This window comes from Corvus kubaryi, unplaced genomic scaffold, assembly GCF_017639235.1.
Source record: "Corvus kubaryi isolate FWS band 111438036 unplaced genomic scaffold, C.kubaryi_AGA036_p1.0 37312, whole genome shotgun sequence".
Lineage (NCBI taxonomy): Eukaryota > Metazoa > Chordata > Aves > Passeriformes > Corvidae > Corvus > Corvus kubaryi.
Window position 1 is genome coordinate 3227379 of NW_024581098.1, and position 19922 is coordinate 3247300.

The window sequence follows — 19922 nt, forward strand, 5'->3', positions numbered from 1 at the left end:
GTGGGGTGCTGTTGAATTATCTAACTTAGTTGGGTTTTATGTGCTTTTTCCCAAGATAACTGTTTGAATGGACAGTTACTGTGAAGAAAAAGTACAGGCAATATTTACTCCAGCATCACTTGTGAAAAGCATTCTCTGCCTGTTTTTTCAGATTCAACCATGCAAACATCGTAATAAATACCTAATGTATTACTTAGCTTATTAGATTATTTCTTTGATAAGTAGTGGATCTCCACAAGGCATTTTTGGCAAGGAAGACCTCATGTTATGTTGTCATGCCAAGTTGAGATTTTTATCAGAGGGCATAATCTTCCTTTTTGTTTCACCATCCTCATCCTCTTATTTTGCTATGGATTATTTGAGAGAAGTCATTAATAGATATTTTTCTCCTACCAACAGTGATCCAGAAAGTCAAACAGATGAAGATTCTCAGGAGATACTCAAAGTGGCAAAAGAAATGCTGCTTCAAGGACTAATTGATGAGAATGCTGAACTGCAGTGAGTAGAGCGTTGTGGTAACTGTCTGAAATAAAAATACCTACATTTCTCTTACTTTGTTTATAGCAAAAGAGTTGATCCTTAGAGGTTTTTTGAGTATTTCAGTGTAAAAGAGCAACACTGAGATAATACCATTTCCTTTTCTTCCAGTTTATAAAATTGTGTCCCATGGTTTTACACCGAATCTAAGTGGAGCATTTGAACGAACTTCTAAGCTGTGGGGAGGTTGTTTCACTATGTTAAACCTAATTCTGCATTAATGTTCTGGAGTTTTTGAACAAGGAGGACCCTCCTATACAAACACACAACAGTAGATTAAATGTTGGATTTTTAAAATTTCTCTTGGAGGAGCAAAAGATAGAAGAGGAGATCTTGGTGCTTATCCATACATAGCACTTCTCAAGAGGAAAACACTTGACAGAAATATTTTGTTCAGAGTAAACCTTTACTATCAGGCAGAGAACATGGTAGATGAATGAGGAATTCAGTGTAAATCAGTGGAAGATTAATGGCATTAAAGTGTTTGTTGAAGGCTTTAAAAGCTTATTGTTCTGGAGGTTTTTGTTGGTGTGGTTTTTGGGTTTTTTTCCTTTTTAACTTGACTTTTTTAGAAGTATTTTTCTTTATGTTTGCAAATAACCAAGAATAACTTTATTCTTTGCCTTTGCAGATTAATTGTTAGGAATTTTTGGAGTCATGAGACAAGGCTGCCCACAAATACTCTTGATCGCATGCTGTCCTTGTTGAGTTCTTTATATTCCACCAAGATTGAAACACAGTACTTGAGTCTAATCACAAATTTTCTACTTGAAATGACTAGCAGGAGCCCGGATTATTCCAGAAAAATATTTGAGCATCCACTATCTGAATGCAAATTTCAGGTGAATTGTAATGTGCTGTCCTGTATGCAACTATGTGACAAATTCTGTTCCTTAATGTAGTTACCACTTAGAAAAGAAGGGCATAATGAAGGAGATTTTTCGAAGTGTTTTGTGCTCCATAGTTAATGGGTGCAGCAGTTGTGAGTTATGCACAGTGTCAGAAATTTGCTGGTTTTGTGGTGGCAATAGTATTAGTTTCTTTAAAAAAAAATTAATTAAAATAATTATACCAAGTATAGCTGATTTGTAGAGTACTGAAATACTGAAAAAAAGGGTAGTGGAGAGAAGCACCATCAGCTGGAGAAATACTGTCAAGAAACAGGAATACTGGTGCAAGAGCTGTAAATCAGTCCTCAGCTGACCAGTCTAAATTAGTGAGCTTTCTTTACTGAGCTGTGGAGAGCTTCTACATGTTTGTGGTTTGTTGGGGGTTTTTTTTGTTTGTTTTTTATACATAGTCAAGTTCTGCCCCTATACCTGGGAGGGTGTTTTGGTTTCTGGACTGTAGTTTCTGCTGTCCTACTCAATGAAGAAATGCAGAAAGCCTCCATCCTTATTGTTCTACTTAAAATCTTTCTTTGTTTGTAGGACTTTGTAGTTGATTCCAGCTGGCGTTACCGAAGTACTGTGCTCACACCAATGTTTGTGGAAACTCAGGCTTCTCAGAGCATCCACAGGAATTTGTCACAAGAAAGATCCCTTTCTCCTTCTGGGTCAGTTGGTGGGCAAGTGAGGGCTACCCAAAGGCAATATGAATTTACACCTACACAGCATGGCAGTAAGTCCAGACCGGTGTCTTCTGAAATGTTCTTGTTTGCTGTAGGAATGATGTCATTTCTGTTATATATGATGTTCTAGTGTAGAAGTATAAATATGTTTAGTATTTTGTTTTCAAGGGCTTTTTTGTGTGTGTTATGAGAAAAAAATCCTGTTTTTATTGGTCTCATACGTATTTTATGTTCTGCCTAATGTAAAAGAAGCACTGTCTTACCTAACAGCTTAAAATCTGTTGTGCCTGTCAACATGAGGAAATTATATTTTTGGGAGGGGAAAAAAATACCTACTTTGTAGGTGTTTTCACTTTATTTATCTGTATGTTACAGCTTTTTTGCAATTTCTTTTTACAGGTGGTAGAAGTTCTTTTAATTGGCTAACTGGAAGTAGCATTGACACATTGGCCGAGTATGCAGTTCCTTCATCCTCTGAATCCTTGTCTTCATCCATGCTGTTGGTTAGCAAACGGAGTGAAAAATTTAAACAAGGAACTTTTAAACCAGTGGGGCCAGATTTTGGGAAAAAAAGGTTGGGTTTGCCTGGAGATGAAGTGGACAGCAAAACTAAAGGTCTGTAAGCCTTATTGTGCAGTTTCTATGTAATTAGTACACTTTTATAAACCATCCTTTATCAGTTATTTGGCTGGCAGTCCATTATCTTTCAGACAGTCTAATTGAGGTTCACTTTGAGAGATTTTGTTTCCAGGCGTGTGTGATGATACATAACATGTGACAAAAAGTTAGGATTGTGCTAGGAATTGTAAAGTTACATGTTGCTTATTGAAAGAACTGACTGGCATGCTCTCTGCATTCCTACCTCTCCCTAAGATGTTCAGAGCATGAATGTCAGACAGTTATGTCCCTTCTGTTTCAAATGTAACTCTTTAAAGAAGATATTTCTTTAAACATGTTTTCTAAACCATTTCTGTCATTAGAAGTCCTTGCTTTTTTCTGAGAATGCTCCTTCATCCATCCAGTCAGTAAGTGAAAAATACCAGTACTGCTCTGAAGTGACTTAGGATCCTTCTCCCTCTTTAACTCTTGTCTACTTTGTCATTGAAATTTTGACCAAAAGGATGACATTAGGAGTTCAGGCATAGAGCTGTAAAGATCATCCTTTTCAGTACCTGAGAGGTGTTTCAGGGCAGTTACAGGTGAACTGTAGTTCATGCAGAACTACAGAAATAGAGAGGTCAGTCTACCTTTCAGTTATATTCCCTGGTCTTCTACCCAGGCAAATACCAGTTACGGTGGTATGTTTTTGTTTGCTCACTCTCCTTTTCTAGGAGGTGGACTGAACTGAGTCTGTGTGGCCTTTCCCCGTGACTGTCCTGAGCAGGAGTTGATCCAGTGGCAGTTCTGTAACTGTAACTTTAAAAATACAGTACAATATTCTCACTACACAATATTTGAATATCTTTTAGCACCTCTTTTATGTAGGGGGTTATATACTTTCTGGACTATAGTGCAAATGCCATGCATACCTGTGAGAGTCTAAAATAAATCTGGCATAGGGGGTATATTTGTTCATGAGTTTTAGTGTCTTTTCCAGTACAGATCTTTATACCTCATCCATGCACTTGAAGTTTCTATATAAATGCTTATTACCTCTTCTCCTAAGAGCAACTTAATTTGTCATCATTGGCTGTCTTGTTAAAAGGCCTTGCACTGAGTTGTTTGCTAGGAAATTTAAAGACTAGCTGGTAAGCTAGTAAATACAAAGATGGTGTTTGTTTTTATATGATGCTTTTGCCTTAAATCTGAAGTGTGCTTGGGAAATGAAAAGCTGTGGACATGATCATATGTTCCCTAGGTATAGAAGAACGAGCGGAAATTCTAAGACTGCGGAGACGTTTCTTGAAGGACCAAGACAAACTCAGTCTGATTTATGCCAGAAAAAGTCTGGCTGAACAGAAAAGAGAACAGGTTTGTCAATCCAAATGGGTTTAAAACTTTAAGTCTCGATGTCATTTGAAGTCTTGTACTTCAACTCTCGTGGTAACTTTGTGTAAGGTACTTGTTGCTACTTTAAGAGCTTTAGAAGGTTTGATTTGGAAATAATGCTATTTATGGCCTTAAAGCTAAATTATGTTACTTAGCATGGGCGAGAGAAGAGCTGGATGATAACACTTCCAGTCTACCACTTAAAGTGCATGAAGTGATTTTATGTGATGGAGTCCCTAGCAGCTAAGGAAGCCCTTTACAGTTGTCATTCTGGAAACTAGGAGCCTTGGAGCTACAATATGCTGCAGAAATAGCTGGAGAACATTATCCAGCATCCAAGGGTGAACTCAAAAATGTGGTACAGCTGATGGACTAACCAGAACTGGTTTGAACTTCTAACCTGAGGAATGTCAGTAGTAATCATTTGCTGAGTGTTTGTCAAGGCCAGAAACATACTACTTTGTGGGTTTCCTGGTTGTGTTATGTACTTCCAATAAATCTAAGTATTTTTAAGCACTGTAGCAATTTTCCAGAGGTTCCTGTTGCTAAAAATAACATACATTATTGTCAAAAAATGATAGCATTTAGTCCCAAGAGCAAAGGAACCCAGGATTGAGAGCTACCAGTTTGAGACACTCCTGTAATACCCTCCAGATGCAGACAACTGTGTAAACAGAACTTATGTCTGGAAGAACCACACAAAACACCTATTTTAGCCCATTTATGTTTACTTGCAGGCTAAAGCTACCATTTCCTCCCACCCTACAAGGGAGAACCTGTAAATGTGTTCTGTATGGCAGTCCAAAACACAACTAACAAAATCCCCTGTCTTTTGAACACTTCCAATGATGGTGTTTCCACCACTTCTGTGGGAGGCTTGTTCTAATGCCAGACCACTCCTTCAGTGAAAAATTTTTCATAATATCTAATTTAAACCTCTCCTGGCACAGCTTGAGGCCATTTCCTAACTATTTTTTAACATGATTAATGCATTTCAGGACATGAAATCCGAGCTGAAGATGAAGTATGATGCCCAGGTTACTTTGTACAGAAGTTACCGAGTGGGAGACCTTCCTGACATCCAGATTGAATACTGCAGCCTCATTGCCCCTCTGCAGGGCCTTGCCCAGGTCTGTCTGCTTTTCACAGGTCATTTGTGAAGTTTTCTGGTCCTGTGGGGAAAATGTCATGTAGCTGAGCAACCACTTTGAAAATTGATTTGTAGTTTTGCAGTCAACCACTGTGATACACATTTAAAGACACTGTTTTGAGGGAGTGTTTCTCCTTCCCCTGTGCTGGTGCAGTGTTAGGAGACGAGGCTTTGTTGCTTGCCTCACCTGAGCAGTTGAGGATGGATACATCAGCTGTTTTCCATTTCCTGCAGGTTCCGCTGCTTGAGAAACCGATGGTGGTCTCTGCAGACATTATTGCAAAGGACATCTCACTGTACAGTAACAAAACAGCCATTTCTCATCTAGTATATGTCTGTAACAGACTTGTAAATATACAAATGAACTTAGTGTGACTAAGGCTGGACTCAGACTGCTCAGTAAAGCTGATCTAATATTCCTTTTCCTACGTGAGAGTGGTAGAAACTATAGACTGAATTGAACAGTAGACTGAATCCCATTTTACAGTCTTTGGGAAGTCACAGTCTTCCTGACTACCTTTGTATTTCATTACTTTTGGTAGCCCCTTATCTCTCTGTAAAGGGTGGAAGTAGCACACTCACAAGTTCTCTGAATAGCATTAGGTAAAGAGTTAGACCAAACTCCAGGCCCGTGATAGATCAAGATGCATAGGGTTATGTTACACACACAAAAGTGTTTCTGGATTGAAAAAATGCTGTTAAGTCTCAGATGAAACTGTTTGTCTGTACAGACAGTCTGTCTCTCTGTTAGCTGCCTCAATTTTTAGGACCAGGTCTCCTCACACATTGCTGTCTTCTTTTTTTTTCTGAAACTCACTTCATGGACTGTGGTGTCCCTAACGTGATATTGGGTGTCTGGTTCCTGTAATGGGAGTTGTGAATATGTGCAAATTGTAAATTCCACCCTCTCCACTAACACTGGCCTGAAAACTGCATTGTCTTGGAGTTTCTTTAAGTAGAAGAATTAAAATGGGTTATGAGTGGGTAGTACAGTAATTCCCAGCACAGGTGAGATGCATGCCAGACTAAATAGTCCACTCCCAAAGAGTGTCTAGGGATTACATACCGGGTGGATCATGTCTTTTAATTTTATTTATTAGCCTGCTGTGTCACAGCAAAATTCAGTGACCTTACCACTTTTGTTGTAATTTACAGAAAGATCCAACATTTGCCAAGCAACTTTTCAGCAGTTTGTTTAGTGGAATTTTTCATGAGGTAAAAAAATCTAAAGACCCTTCTGAGAAAAACGCTATTGTCCAGAAGCTGCTGAACAACTTCAATAATTTCCTCAGCATGAGCCTGTCATACTTTCCACCGTTCATTGCGTGCATCCAGGTAAATCTTGATACATGGCATGAAAGTAACTGGATGTAATGTCTTTGTCTGAATGTGTGATAAGTGGCAGTGAAGGTCAAATACTGTCACTGAAGTTTAGGCAGAGGTGGAAAGAGAGTTGTTAACCAAATGGGTATTTCAAGTGACACTTATTAAGGTGAACAAGGTAATTCATCCTCTGAACTGATTTTTCAAGGTTTCTATGATTTTTGATATCTAGAGTTTGAGTCACCTTTTAATGTTTTAATTGCATCAGTAACAAGAAGAGGTTTGATTACAAATGATAGCTATTTCAATTGAAGTGGGATTTGAGAACAATTGGAAGGGTTATGTGGGTGTTGTGCTTATCTTGCTGTTTCTGGGAAGTGCTTATTGAGGAATTCTTTGATGTCTTGAGGATATCAGTAGCTGTCAGACTGTTTGTTGTTAGCCTCTCTTGCTTATTTTTTCAAATTAGTCCCCTGAAGTAGTTGTCTGGGGATTTTCAGTAATGAGGGAAGGGCTCACCAAAGGATGAGTGGGTGCACCACAGTTGTTTCACTGGAAAAGATGCACAAACGTTTCTGTTATGAGAATATACTGACCTAGAATAGATGGTGAATTTCATCTTTTAAACCAGTTTTCAGGGAGATAAAAAAACCTTGTCCGAACACCTGTTACATACCCATTGTCACTGTATGTAATGATTCTTATCAACTGTATTGCTTTTGTGTCTGATTCCTAGCTCTGGAAGGAATCTCTTTCTGAGTGGCAGCTAATGGCTAAAGGCTTTTTGTTATGGAAATGTATATACTCTGTGACAGTAGGTGTCATTCCAAATACAGGAGAACCATCTAGTTTGGAGTAGCTTTGTAAACAGTGACAAACTTTGCTTCTTGATACTTGTAACTAGACATCTGAAAAAATGTAATTGCTTGTTTACTTTTTTCTGTGCAGCTGCATAAAAGGTCAAATACTATGGGGATTTTTCTGGGCTGTCTTGGTATTTTTTGAGCCAACGTCTCACAATAGCTATCTGTTAATATTCCCTCTTGACGTTGCATTTGTTGGTTCTCTGTCTTGACGATATTATTTGTGTCAAATTATGCTGTCTAGACCCTGCTAATAACACTGTTGCATTAGGCTACGATTTTTTTCTGAATAGACATTAAATGAAGACTCAAAAAGTAGGTAAGTTAAGATTCATCAAAAATACAGACTTTGTAAGAACAATAAGAGCATCTCATTGCCATCCTCATCAATAACCAAAGTACAATAGCATGAAGTACAAACAGCCTGCAAGCAGTGAGAGGAAGTTTTTTCCCAGTAGGGAATTGAGTTCACATTGATCAAGAGAGCAAGCTGGGAGAGTGTGAGCAAGAGCAGAGCAGTGTCAAGGCTTTCATCTGGCTCACAAAGACTGTCCTAGTGGCTTGGCCATTTGGAAATACAGCTTCTTTTTCCTGTATACCAACAGCATAATAAATACTGGCTGGTTTCAGAAAGGCTTCCTACTTAACTGCTGTTTCCTTCTGGCTGTTTGAGTTTTTAATCTTCTACACGTTCACATCCCATCAGGAGAGTAACTTGGTGGGTAAAAAGAGTTGGTTTTGTCTACACATATAATCTTAAAATTGACTATGAAGCTCTGGGATTCACTTTCAGGGCAGATTAAGAGCCAGCTGTAATACTAAAAGAGGCTAACTCCATGACAAAAGTTTACATAGCCTCCGAAGAGATGCTTGGCCTCTGAAGAACATATAATTGCCTTAGAAATATTTTAGCTGCCAGGCCAGCTTGGATGCCGTTTCCCCTAATCTGTGAACATATGGTGCAAGTAAAGCCAGTGCTCCTTGCATATGGAGCAGGGAACATTCCCTCTGCTTTCAGAAGATAAGTAATCCAATAGTCACTAATATGCACTAAATAAAGACACCTCCTTTGATGTTGGATGATGTCTGTAAATCTGAAGTTTGGGAGGATATTAATTCTTGGGACATATCATTATATTTGCACAGTTCTTGCACTTTTTCCTGTGCTATGAGAAAGGGCTTTTGGCCTTACCTTAGCAAAGTTGTTCTTAAGGTTTTAGATTGTGCAGTTGTCACTGTGTTCCTGACATAACCCCTAAAAGCTGGCGGTCGAGGAATGTGTCTGGGGCATGTGTGCAGCTCATTGAAATTGCCTTAACAGTAGTGAAATATATATGCTAACCCCTTATTGGGATCTGCCTGGTTTGTAACTCAGGAAGCCACGCAAGGCTGTGGTTTTTTTCCTCTTTCTTTATTGAGCACAAATTCATTAGTGTGAGAGTCTCAACTCTGCAAATTGTGTCATGAGTTTGCTTATGCCAGGTGCCTCTTCTGTAGTTTTTGTGGTGGTTGTCATTTATCAAAGATGTATAGCTTGGCTGTTCTCAGTCTCCTGTTGCAATTTCCAAATAGTGGTTTCTTTTCACACAGTATTCTTGAACATACTGTGTTGCAAGAATCAGATTTTTTGTTCTAAAACATGGTGCTGTTCCTTGTAATGGAAGCTATACTGAACCTCTTCCACGCTGTGAATTTTTTCTGACAGTTGTTGAAGATACTGTTGCAATTTTTCTTTAGAGGGAAAGAAAACAAAGAAAAAACCCAACACTGGCTTTAATAAACATGCTGATTTTTTAATATATTTACCTGTATTTAGAGTAGTGATGTAAATATTTAAAAGACCCCCTCAAGTAAACAAGAATGTTTATCCCTGAAGAAGAGGTTATTCTGTACTATTATTGGACTAATGTTAAAAATTATAAAGAGAAATATTGTCATGTCTCTAAATCATGCAGGAGTAGATGAGCACAGTACTAGAGGAGTCTAACAGGAAGCTGTGATGTGCTAAAACTGGCCGAGTGTGTGGACAGAAAGCCTCCAGCTCAGACAAGACATCGTGGTAAATCATGCCTTTGGCTTATGGCAGGAGCGCACCACTGAATAGGTTAAGTGAAGCACAGCTGCTGTGCAGCAGGCAAAATCCTGCCAACAAACAGAAGGAAAAGTTCAGGCTGTCACTGTGTCCATCTATCTCTCCCCCAATTTCCTTGTGATTCTGTCCAGAGACCTGTCCCATGTCCCAGAGCCAAAGTATATAGGGTTATTCTCTACTGTTCTCTGTCCAAAGAGCAACAGCACAGAAGGAAAGGATTCCAGTTTTCCCTGAGTTGGGAACTTCTGGAGACCTAATGGCTAATTTCCAAAGCTTGCACTATAAGAAAAAGGATACCAAATAAGTGATCTGTATAGTTTTACACCAAGTAGGCACCCATTGTTTTGTTTTATTCTACAGGAAATGAGTTACCAGCACAGAGAGCTACTGGAACTGGACTCAGCTAATGTGAGCACGAGCTGCCTTGCAAGTTTGCAGCAGCCAGTGGGCATCCTTCTTCTGGAGCGTGCCCTGATGGCTCTGTCCCCTGCGGAGGAGCCCCCGTCCAAAAGGATGCGTGGCAGGACAGAGCTGCCCCCAGATGTGATCAGATGGATTGAACTTGCCAAGTAAATTCTTATTTGAGACAATTTGCTCCCACTTAGGTTTGCCTTGTGAAGAACTCTGCTTTTATGGCTTGTGGGATTTCTCTTTTAGTCTTTCTGTCTTTTAGAATCAGATATGCTTTTAATTTCTTCTCACTGACTTCTCTTAATACAGTCAGTGAGAGCAGTTAGACTTAAAAACTGTGCACTCTTATGGTGCTGTCAGACTGCTGAAAAACATCTTGTTCCTAGCTTTTCAGCTGCAGGAATTTCCATAGTTCAGATATTACCCTACAAGATGAAGTTTATGTGGTTAAGTATGTATTTCTGATCTTACATAATACTTCCTAAAAATTCACTACTACAAGCCAGTAGTATTACTGCTTATTGAATTGTTATTTTTTTAATAGCTTCTGTTTGCATTGATATACATCTGCTGAGCTCTTTAAAATATTTTTCTTTTCAATTTTACTAGGCTCTACAGATCCCTTGGGGATTATGATGCCCTTCGTGGCATTTTCAGTGGTAAGATTGGGACTAAGGAAATTACACAGAAAGCTTTGTTGGCAGAAGCAAGGAATGATTATGCTGAAGCAGCTCAATATTATGATAAGGTAAAATGACAGCAAGGTATTTTCATTTCATATATCTCTTATAACTTTAATAAAATTAGAAAAATTTGAATTTTGAGAAGTACCATATTGTCTAAAATGCCCTTGTGCTTAATTGATGGTTCATTGTGTAAAGACACTGGGAAAGATGAGCAGTCACAACAAAGCAGTAAGCAAGATGCTTTTCTTACTGTTTGCTACAAAGCTTCACAAGTGCAGTTATCTAGGCAGACAAGTAAAAACACATGGGCACACTGCAACCCTGAGAGAGCAAATTGCATATGTTCATGGCATGAGTTACTGTGGGTAAAAACAAAGAAGGATTTCTGACCTTCTTTTAAAATGTTCACTCTTCAAAAATGCAGGTTTACTGAAGACAGCTACCTGAAATTAATTTATGTATAAACACTGTCAAGCTTGAATTTTCTGCATTTAATGTTGCTGTCACACTCTGGTAAATGGATAGATGTTTTTATGAGGCAATGAATTACTTGTTAAGTTGCTGGTGACTTAGAATTGAAGCGGGTTCTTGGCTGGAATCTGGCACTATTCTCCCCTCCAAATTCATTCCCTAGGCACTCTCCCAAGAAGACTGGCAAGATGGAGAGCCAACAGAAGCAGAGAAGGACTTCTGGGAACTTGCGTCTCTGGAATGCTATGACCACCTCACAATGTGGAAGTCTCTGGAGTATTGTGCTACTGTTAATATTGATAGTGGAAAACCTCCAGACCTAAACAAAACATGGAATGATCCATTTTTTCAGGTTTTTAGAAATTATTTCATTGATACTGCACCATTTTTATCTCTGCAGGGATGTCCTACAGTATTGAGATTATGGGTGAAAATCAATCATGTTGTTTGGGTTATTTTATTATGGAAATTAGTGGAGAGTCTGATATATTTTAAAAATTGAAACAATTACTTCTGCTTGTTCTTTTTGATGTTTAGTTTTTATCTCAAGTCAATGGTAGATTCTATACGATCAGCTTTATCATCACCTTCTTCCTTTTGCAAGTCTTTTTGTTGCTTTTCTTGCTTTGTTTCCTCTTTTAAGAGTTACCAAACCATGGATTTTGAAACTGTTAGAATTTACTAACAACTTCTTGAGCTATAGGAAAAGGCTGCTGTGATTTGTTAGCAAATAGGAATTTGTCTTAAGGGAAAATATTTTTAAAAGCATCCAAAATGTTTTTATATTTATTTGATCTGCCACTGATAACAAAAAGCTTGATCATCTACTATTCCATTCCTAGAAATAAAGACTGTTTTCACCTTGTAGGAGACATATCTGCCCTATGTAATACGCAGTAAGCTGAAGTTACTGCTCAGTGGTGAGAATGACCAGACTTTGCTAACCTTTATTGATGAGGCAATGAAGACAGAACAGAAGAAAGCCATTATAGAAATGCACTACAGCCAAGAACTTAGTCTCCTGTACATCCTGCAAGATGATTTTGACAGAGCCAAATATTACATTAGCAATGGCATGCAGATCTTCATGCAGGTAATAGTGTCTTCTATCTCTGGTGTGGTTTTTTTGTGTAAACTGGAACAATGAAACTGCTGTTGCTGTTACTGCTGCTAGATTATATGCTCAAAACACTCCAGTACAATGAAATTTAGGTGCCTTCCATGTCATATGACAAAACTTCTTTTGAATTCACTGCTTGCAATGATGAAAGGTGAGTGAGCCAGTGGAGTGCATCCTCCTGTTTTAGTTTGTTTTGTTTTGCTGATTTAATATTTTATGCATTTTTCAGAGTCATTGCTTGTGCAGGTAATAAAAGTTTTATTTCTTTCGTCTTTTCAGGAGCGTCCTGTCCCCAGAACAAGCTTGCAAGGAGTATTGCATTGAAAAGTTTACAAGTTCCATCCATTACCAAGTTCTAATTAGACTGTAGGACTTTGCTAAAACCTAGGATAGAAATTGCAGCTAGACTGTGCCTCTGTGCTTGTCCAAAGCAGAATTGCTTTCTGATTATGGGCTATTAAATTACTTGCAAGAGATTGGGTTCTAAAGCATAATGTATAGCAGCATCAGATCAATAGTTTGTAGAGCACTGAACAGAACCATGCTTTAAATTCTGTCTGATTCTCTCCCTTTCTTTTCAGAGCTACTCCAGTATTGATTCCTTGTTATATCAAAGTCGGATGACCAAACTGCAGTCTGTACAAGCTTTGACAGAAATACAGGATTTCATCAATTTTATGACCAAGAGAAGTAAAGATTTTTTTTCTCAAGCAATTTTCTTTTTGTATTCAGTAATCATGGTTTCCTGAACTTTGAATTTCTGAACTGCTGTTTGAAGGAGCATAAGTCTGGAATTACTTCTTACTGTCTTCTTGACAGTAAGAACTATTACAGTTTTGTAAGATAGGATTGAACATAACTTTGTGTTGTATTGCAAAGTTCAATTAGCGTAATTCTTGTGATAAGAGTTAAGCATCTCTTTTAAAAGTGTCAATTAAAGTTTTAAACTAAGCTTTTTTTGTTGGAGTAACTTTTGGTAGTAAATAGCAGTTAGCAGAGATAAAAAAATGGATGTGGTATATAAGTTGTACCTACTGACGTAGGCCTGAAGTACAAATTTATGTGCACAAACCAAATTAGATACTAAATTTAGTTAACAGTTCCACTATATTCCAGCATGTTGCTATATGGAAAGGAAAATACCTGGTGGTGATCCTCAGTGGCAGTTGATGCAGGTGTCCTTACGGAATCTCCTGTGCCTCAGCAACTAACAAAAGTAATATGATGGTCACTAAGTAGTGTTTTTAATGCAGTCCCAGAAATGCAAGTGCATTGCTTAATTGCAGTTTTTCTGGTTTGAATGTTAGACTATGTTTTCTTTAGCCCATTTTTGTGCTGTTTGGCTTCAGATGCATTTAAAATGTTCTTAATTGATTTCTAGGTAACTTAGCTTCAGAGGCTTCCCTTAAGAGACTTCTCAGAACTTGGACAAGCAGATATCCAGATGCTAAAATGGATCCTATGAACATCTGGGATGATATCATTACAAATCGGTAAAATTGCATTCTTGGGTTAGCTTGAGTTCTGTCTGCTTGTGGAGTTCCAGGAAGTGCTTTTTCTAATGCTGCTTGTTTTCATATGTGGGAGGGTTTTGATCCAATGTATGACTGGTTTTTTTTCTTTTTTAACTGTGGTAGTAACTTTTTCAATATAACTGGCCAGTTTGTATGACTAACTTGTGGTGAGGAGCCAAAGGAGGTTGAGAATAAACTGTATTTTAATAGGGAAACATAGATGTTAGCTTAGTCATTTTCTTGCATCAGTGATTACATGCACTGTGTAAGGTGGCTCATTTCAGCAGCCCTTAAACATACTCACTTGTAATTGTGTAGATTAGCTGCATTTAGCTCAATGAAACACCACCCAAAAGGCCAATCTGTTATGAATAAAAATACTTGCCTACTTTGTAGGCAGTTCCAAAATGAGGGAGTATATAAAACAAGCCCAGCCATGTCACTCTCAGTGCTTCACCTGTTTATAGGAAAGTTAATGGCCACTGCTTTAACTGGAGACTTCTGTTATGCAACTGTTGCTAGAAAGAACAAAGGCTCGCTGGAGACTCCTTTGGATTAGCTCTGAAGAAACTGGAATGCTTTTAAAAATTTGAAGGTTTTCTGTCCTTGCCATGGTGTCTGTCTTCATCTCAATTCATTCTTCCAGTGCAAATCTAGATTAGTCCTCCTTCCTTGCAATAACTTCTTCAGTAGCTCTGCTGATACATACTGTGCTCTGTAATTTATTTTATTATCTCTTGGTGTCAGGAAAGCATGGCTACAGAAGAGCTTTTTGCAGTTCGGTATAAGGCAGAAAACGTGGCATGGCTTACTTTTGAAAAAAGTTTTGAAACGTTTATGACTTGAAGGGTTGTCAGGGTCTTAAACACCTTTTGTGCTTAGAAAACCTTTGTCTCAAATTAAAAACAAAGGATGTTCCAAGTGCCACTTCAGACTGCAGTGCTGTCCTCTGCTTTGAGTAACAGTCTGCATAATGAGATGTGCTATTAAATTAGATAGGACTAGTTGTGGAGTGACAGGATTCAGCATTGATTCATGGCAATTCCCTTTCAAAAGCTGAGTGCGGTTGCTGATCTGGTCTGCAACACAGACTTTGATGTTGCCATGTGTTGATGTGATAAACATTTGAAGAGCAGGTTGACATAAAATACAGGCTGGCACTCACCCTAAATAATTGAGACTCCTGTTTGTTTGCACTTCCATCAAGTTGGAATGCGAGTTACGAGTTACGGCTTGGTGAACTTAGGGACTGTAGCTTGCACAAATGAACTAACTAACAAAAAATCCCACCCTATAATGGACATTTTCTAATACTAATCTTGTTAGTTCAAGATCCTGAATGCTCTCAGGGCCAGCCTGGCCCCTCTTAGGAGTGTCCAGACTCTGAGGCCTGTGTTTAGCCCTGCTAAAGGTGATAGCTGTAGTTTGACATTTTTTATTAGCTTTGTTTGCTGTTAGACAGATCAACACTTTTGAACACTGATTCCCTTGAATGTATACCAGAGTGATCTACGCCCCTGTTGTTGTTGTGCAGGTGTTTCTTTCTTGACAAACTGCAGGAAAAGCTTCCCTCTGATCAGGCCAATGACAGTATGGAGGTGGACGGAGAATACAGTGCTGGTGACCAAATGGAAGTGGATCAACAGAGTGAAAACATTTACTCCATGATTAAAAGCTGCAAATTTAATATGAAAATGAAGATGATAGAAAGTGCCAGGAAACAGGTGAATATACTGTCTGATAGCTTCCAATTTGGTGAGAAAATACATAGGAAAAGCCTTTAAGGTGGGCTATGGTACCCTTTTGCCAGGGCAAACCTTGTCTCTTTTTGACCCTACTGTCCAGGACATTTTGAAAGCTCAAGAAAGTCAGTTCCACAATGAAAGAAAACAAAAGGATAAATGTTAATTACAAAGTTGATGATAACTTGTCATTACTGGAAATATGCCTGAAGCCCCCTTTGATCCACAGATGGTTTTGAACACTCTGAAGGGCAGATAAAGTATCTGAAATATTTCAGTCTTTAATGGAAGGGATGCTTGCAATCAAGAATTATGCTTTCTTATTTATAAATAATCTCTTCTGTACAAGAAAACAAATCAAATTCTTATTGAATTAGTATAATTTACTTCAATCATCAATGCTGAATTTCTTTTTTTCATAGTTTTCATTACTGCTGTTAGTTAACGCTAACAAAGAAGTAAAGTGACTTAGAAATTTTGGGTTGAATCTGGCTGTTGAAATGACTGGAACAGCCTTTTTGATGATGGGCCTTTGGTGTTTCAAGCTTGAGACAAGTTGAATAATTAAGTCAAGGTCTCCCATCTTCTGAGATGCTGCAGAAGTCTGCAGTCATTAACAAGAGTTTATTTTAAGCAATGTGACAAGCAAATATAACATTGCTTTGTTGACTATACACTCTTGAAGCAGTAAGTGAAAAATTAGATTTCCTTTAATGTTACTGTTGTGAAACTTCTCATCGAAACATAAACACAAGTGATTTTCTTAACAATATATTAAATCAAGTTGCTTTTCCCGTATGTGTTTGTACTACAGAGCAGTTAAATGCTTGTTGAGTCGTGCAGCTGGAATTATTTTCTCAGTTTTTTAAACCTCTGTTCTTCTCTTTTGCTTTTCGAACTTCTTCATTAGCACAAATCTGGTTCTGAATATGAGACCTGGCAAGCAGTGGACATCTCTTTGCCTTATTGCAACTTCACTTGTGTTACTTAAATCTTCTCATCCCTAACTTGGTTGCAGTCAGTTTTAGTCCTTCTTCAGATATATTGTCTGAAAATTCTCTTGATCCCAATGCAGAACAGCTTTGCAGTTGCCAAGAAGCTCCTGAAGGACTTGCGCAAAGAAGCCAGAACGAGGGAGGACTGGCTGGTGAGGTGGAATTACGCCTATTGCCGCTTCACTCACAGTAGCAGCCGCAATCTGAGCTGTCCTGAGCGCGTGCTCTCAGTGTTGAAAACCATCTCCCTGCTTGGTAACAACCTTCTCTTTGCTTCACCTTGTTTATTTTACAAAGTTGCTTTGTTGTCCAGTTACCAACTTTTGTTTTTGAATTCCAACAGAAGATACCAAATCTGACTATCTCAGCAAGAACATAATGGCCTTCCGAAACCAAAATCTTCTCCTGGGTACTACATATCACATCATGGCCAATGCTCTTAGTCGGGACCCAAGATGTCTTGAGCAAATTGAGAAAGAAAAGGCTGGAAAGATATCAGTAATATCAGGAGAAAGCCTTGAGAATCCTAAAAAGGTAAACGGGAGGGGAAGATCTTTTAGTTATTTCAGTATCATAATTACTACAAATTACTACTTCAGTAGGTAGTGATGGCTATGGATAGGTACAGAGCATGTGAAACCTGTCTGCATTAGCAGTGATTTGTCCAGCAACAGCAGATAGAGAGAGAGAAAGAGAAAGAAAGAAAGACAGACGGAAAGACAGAAAGACAGAATGAAAGAACAAACTGTGGTTGCTGTTTCTTCCAGGTTTTGCTCTCCTGGAGTTCTGCATCACTCTAGCCTTTTGAACTGGGAGAATGTTCTTGTGTTTCTCTGTACCTGCATTTTGAGTGGAGGGGAAAGACATGGTCAGAGCAGCTGTGTGTACAGTGGGCAGACAAGGCTTGGGATCCTCGAAGAATACCTTGATTTCAGCTGGGCCTTTGTGACCTGCTTCATGCTCCCAGACTGTTCTCTTCGATAAAGAGATATTTATAATACTGATAATAATGGTGATACGCTTTTTTTATCTAAGTAATTTTAATGGAAGAGAGAAGAGGGATTTTTAAGGCAGAGCACATGCAGGTCATCTTTGCCTATTTTGGGTAGGTGTGCATTTGAAGAATACAGTACCAGACTTTGCTGCAACTAAAATTATATTTGCTGTCAATTGTCCCACATGCTGGGGACATGGTGTCCCACCATGACAATGGGGGCATTGACTTCTTGTCTGTCAAATTGATACAGAATTTGAAGTGCCACTGTTGGCTTATTTCTACTAATTTATAAAGCCACCGTGAAGACCCTTATATATAGAATCATAGATTGGTTTGGGTTGAAAGGGACCTTAAAGATCATCTAGCTCCAACCCCTCTGCCTTTGCCAGGGACACCTTCCACTTGATCAGGTTGCTCAGAGCTCCATCCAGCCTGGCCTTGAACACCTCCAGGGATGGGGTAACCACAATGTCCCTGGGCAGCCTGTTCCAGTGTCTCACCACCCTCACAGCAAAGAGCTTCCTCCTAATGTCCAGTCTAAACCTACTCTCTTTCAGTTTGAAGCAATTGCTTCTCATCCTGTCACTACATGCTCTTGTAAAACATCCCTCTCCATCTTTCTTGCAGGATCACTTCAGGGAATATGAACCATATTAGTATAAAACAAAACAAATGTTCTTAATTTGTGTTTCATGGTTGTTAAAAGTAAAGCAGACCAAGAAGAAATTCCTGGAAAAAAAAGGTTTTAAATTTTCTGGTGTGTAGAAACTTAAGCAAAAGCTTGAGCTTAATTTATTAGCTAATTCTTAAGAGCATTCTTCTTTAGGCAATCTAAAAGATGAGCAGATGTCAAGTGTCAGATGAGTAAGATTGCCATTGCAGGTATTTCTGTATCTGTAAGATTAAGAAGCTTAGCCTTATTTTAGCTTAGTATTAAGCACTACTCTGACCCTGGTAGTCTCCTTCTACCTACTTGACTATTTAATTTCAGTTACAGCATTTAGTGTGGCCAGAAGGGCCAGAGAAGTGATTGTCCTGCTGTTCTCAGCAGTGGTGAGACTGCACCTGGAATCCTGTGTTCTGGCCCCTCACTCCCAGAAAGACATTGAGGTGCTGGGACCTGTCCAAAGAATGGCAGCGGAGCTGGGGAAGGGTCTGGAGCACAAATCCTGTGGGGAGCAGCTGAGGCAACTGGGATTCTTTAGCCTGGAGAAAAGGAGACTCAGGGAAGACCTCACTGCTCTCTACAACCACCTGAGAGGAGACTGTAGTGAGGTGAGGGTTGGTCTCTTCTGCCATGTCCAAAGTGAGAGGGTTAGATGAAATGGGCTTAAGTTGTGACAGGTAGGTTCAGATTGGATATTAGAATTTTTTTTTTTTTTTTTTAATGAAAGAGTGGTCAGGCATTGGACTAAGTTGTCCAGTGGAGTCTAAGTTGGTGGAGTCACCCTCCCTGAAAGTGTTCAAGAGGCATCTGGGTGTGGCACTTCTGGATATGGTTTAGGGGTGATTATGGTGGTGCTGGGTTGGGTGTTGGACAGATGATCTTGAAGGTCTCTTTCAACCTTGGTGCTTCTGTGATTGTGTAAAGAATCTTGTCAAGTCACCCATTGCATGAGCTGCATTAGAAATGTATGATGAGTATTACTATATTTATAATAGGGAAAAAGGCATCAGATTCAAAAGAGTTTGATGCATGCTTTTTTTAACACAAATTCCAAGTGTAACTGTTATGCAGATGTTGCAGTTATGTTTTAATAGAAGAAAAACTCCGAAAGTTTTATTGTATTTTCTGTTAACTGTTTCCAAAAACTTTATTAATGTTAACTTTTTTGCAGTGACAAAAATTCCAGTTAACATGTCCAAAGACTAATTTAAGTTTAAATTGTGGTTTATATATTTCCATTGAAAAATTGTGGAAACTAAAGTTCTGGAAATCACTGCTATAAATAACATCCCAATTTTTTTCCTTTGTATCAGCTGCTCAGAACGTCTTAAAACACTTCAAGTTTTATCTACTCAAGACTTGCAAAGAAGCTCCAGTTTCAGAAAGGATTGTTCAGTGCTACTTGCTAATGCGTGCTTTTTTCCTCTGGTGGTTGAATGTCAGGTGCTGGCGGGTCTGAACAAGAAGGCTTTTCAGTGTTTCAGCTGTGCCGTGAGGAAGTCGGAGGAGGAGGTGCAGTCCCACTCCATGGAGCACGTGGACGTGGTGGGAGTTGTCGATGCATATATGACTCTGATCAGCTTCTGTGACCAGTATCTGCGCAGGGAAGAGGAAGGCTTGCTTGGTTAGTCAGGATTTCTCCTAAGCTTGTGAGGTGTATTTATCTGTGATCCATGAGCTTTTCCTATACCCACAGCTGGAATTTAGATGGAGCAGTTTGACCTCCAGTTCAGCAGTGTTTGTATTCCTTTTTTCACATCCACTGTTACTGCTAGCTTTGGTACTAGTGAAGCAC

The 19922-nt window shown here is 38.9% G+C and overlaps 1 protein-coding gene across 2 annotated transcripts in view; it reads left to right on the plus strand.

Annotated features, from left to right (window-relative positions):
* PRKDC (protein kinase, DNA-activated, catalytic subunit) overlaps positions 1-19922 on the plus strand; it is an 82780-nt gene that overhangs the window by 48266 nt on the left and 14592 nt on the right. For both annotated transcript variants that reach the window (XM_042029047.1, XM_042029048.1), the window contains 17 exons: positions 400-498; positions 1169-1379; positions 1968-2157; positions 2507-2722; positions 3966-4078; positions 5095-5226; positions 6402-6581; positions 9885-10093; positions 10545-10683; positions 11256-11444; positions 11961-12185; positions 12794-12902; positions 13594-13705; positions 15261-15450; positions 16544-16718; positions 16807-16997; positions 19571-19751. In XM_042029047.1, the coding sequence (XP_041884981.1) occupies positions 400-498; positions 1169-1379; positions 1968-2157; positions 2507-2722; positions 3966-4078; positions 5095-5226; positions 6402-6581; positions 9885-10093; positions 10545-10683; positions 11256-11444; positions 11961-12185; positions 12794-12902; positions 13594-13705; positions 15261-15450; positions 16544-16718; positions 16807-16997; positions 19571-19751 (2861 nt within the window). The remainder of the gene's footprint in view (positions 1-399; positions 499-1168; positions 1380-1967; positions 2158-2506; positions 2723-3965; positions 4079-5094; positions 5227-6401; positions 6582-9884; positions 10094-10544; positions 10684-11255; positions 11445-11960; positions 12186-12793; positions 12903-13593; positions 13706-15260; positions 15451-16543; positions 16719-16806; positions 16998-19570; positions 19752-19922) is intronic.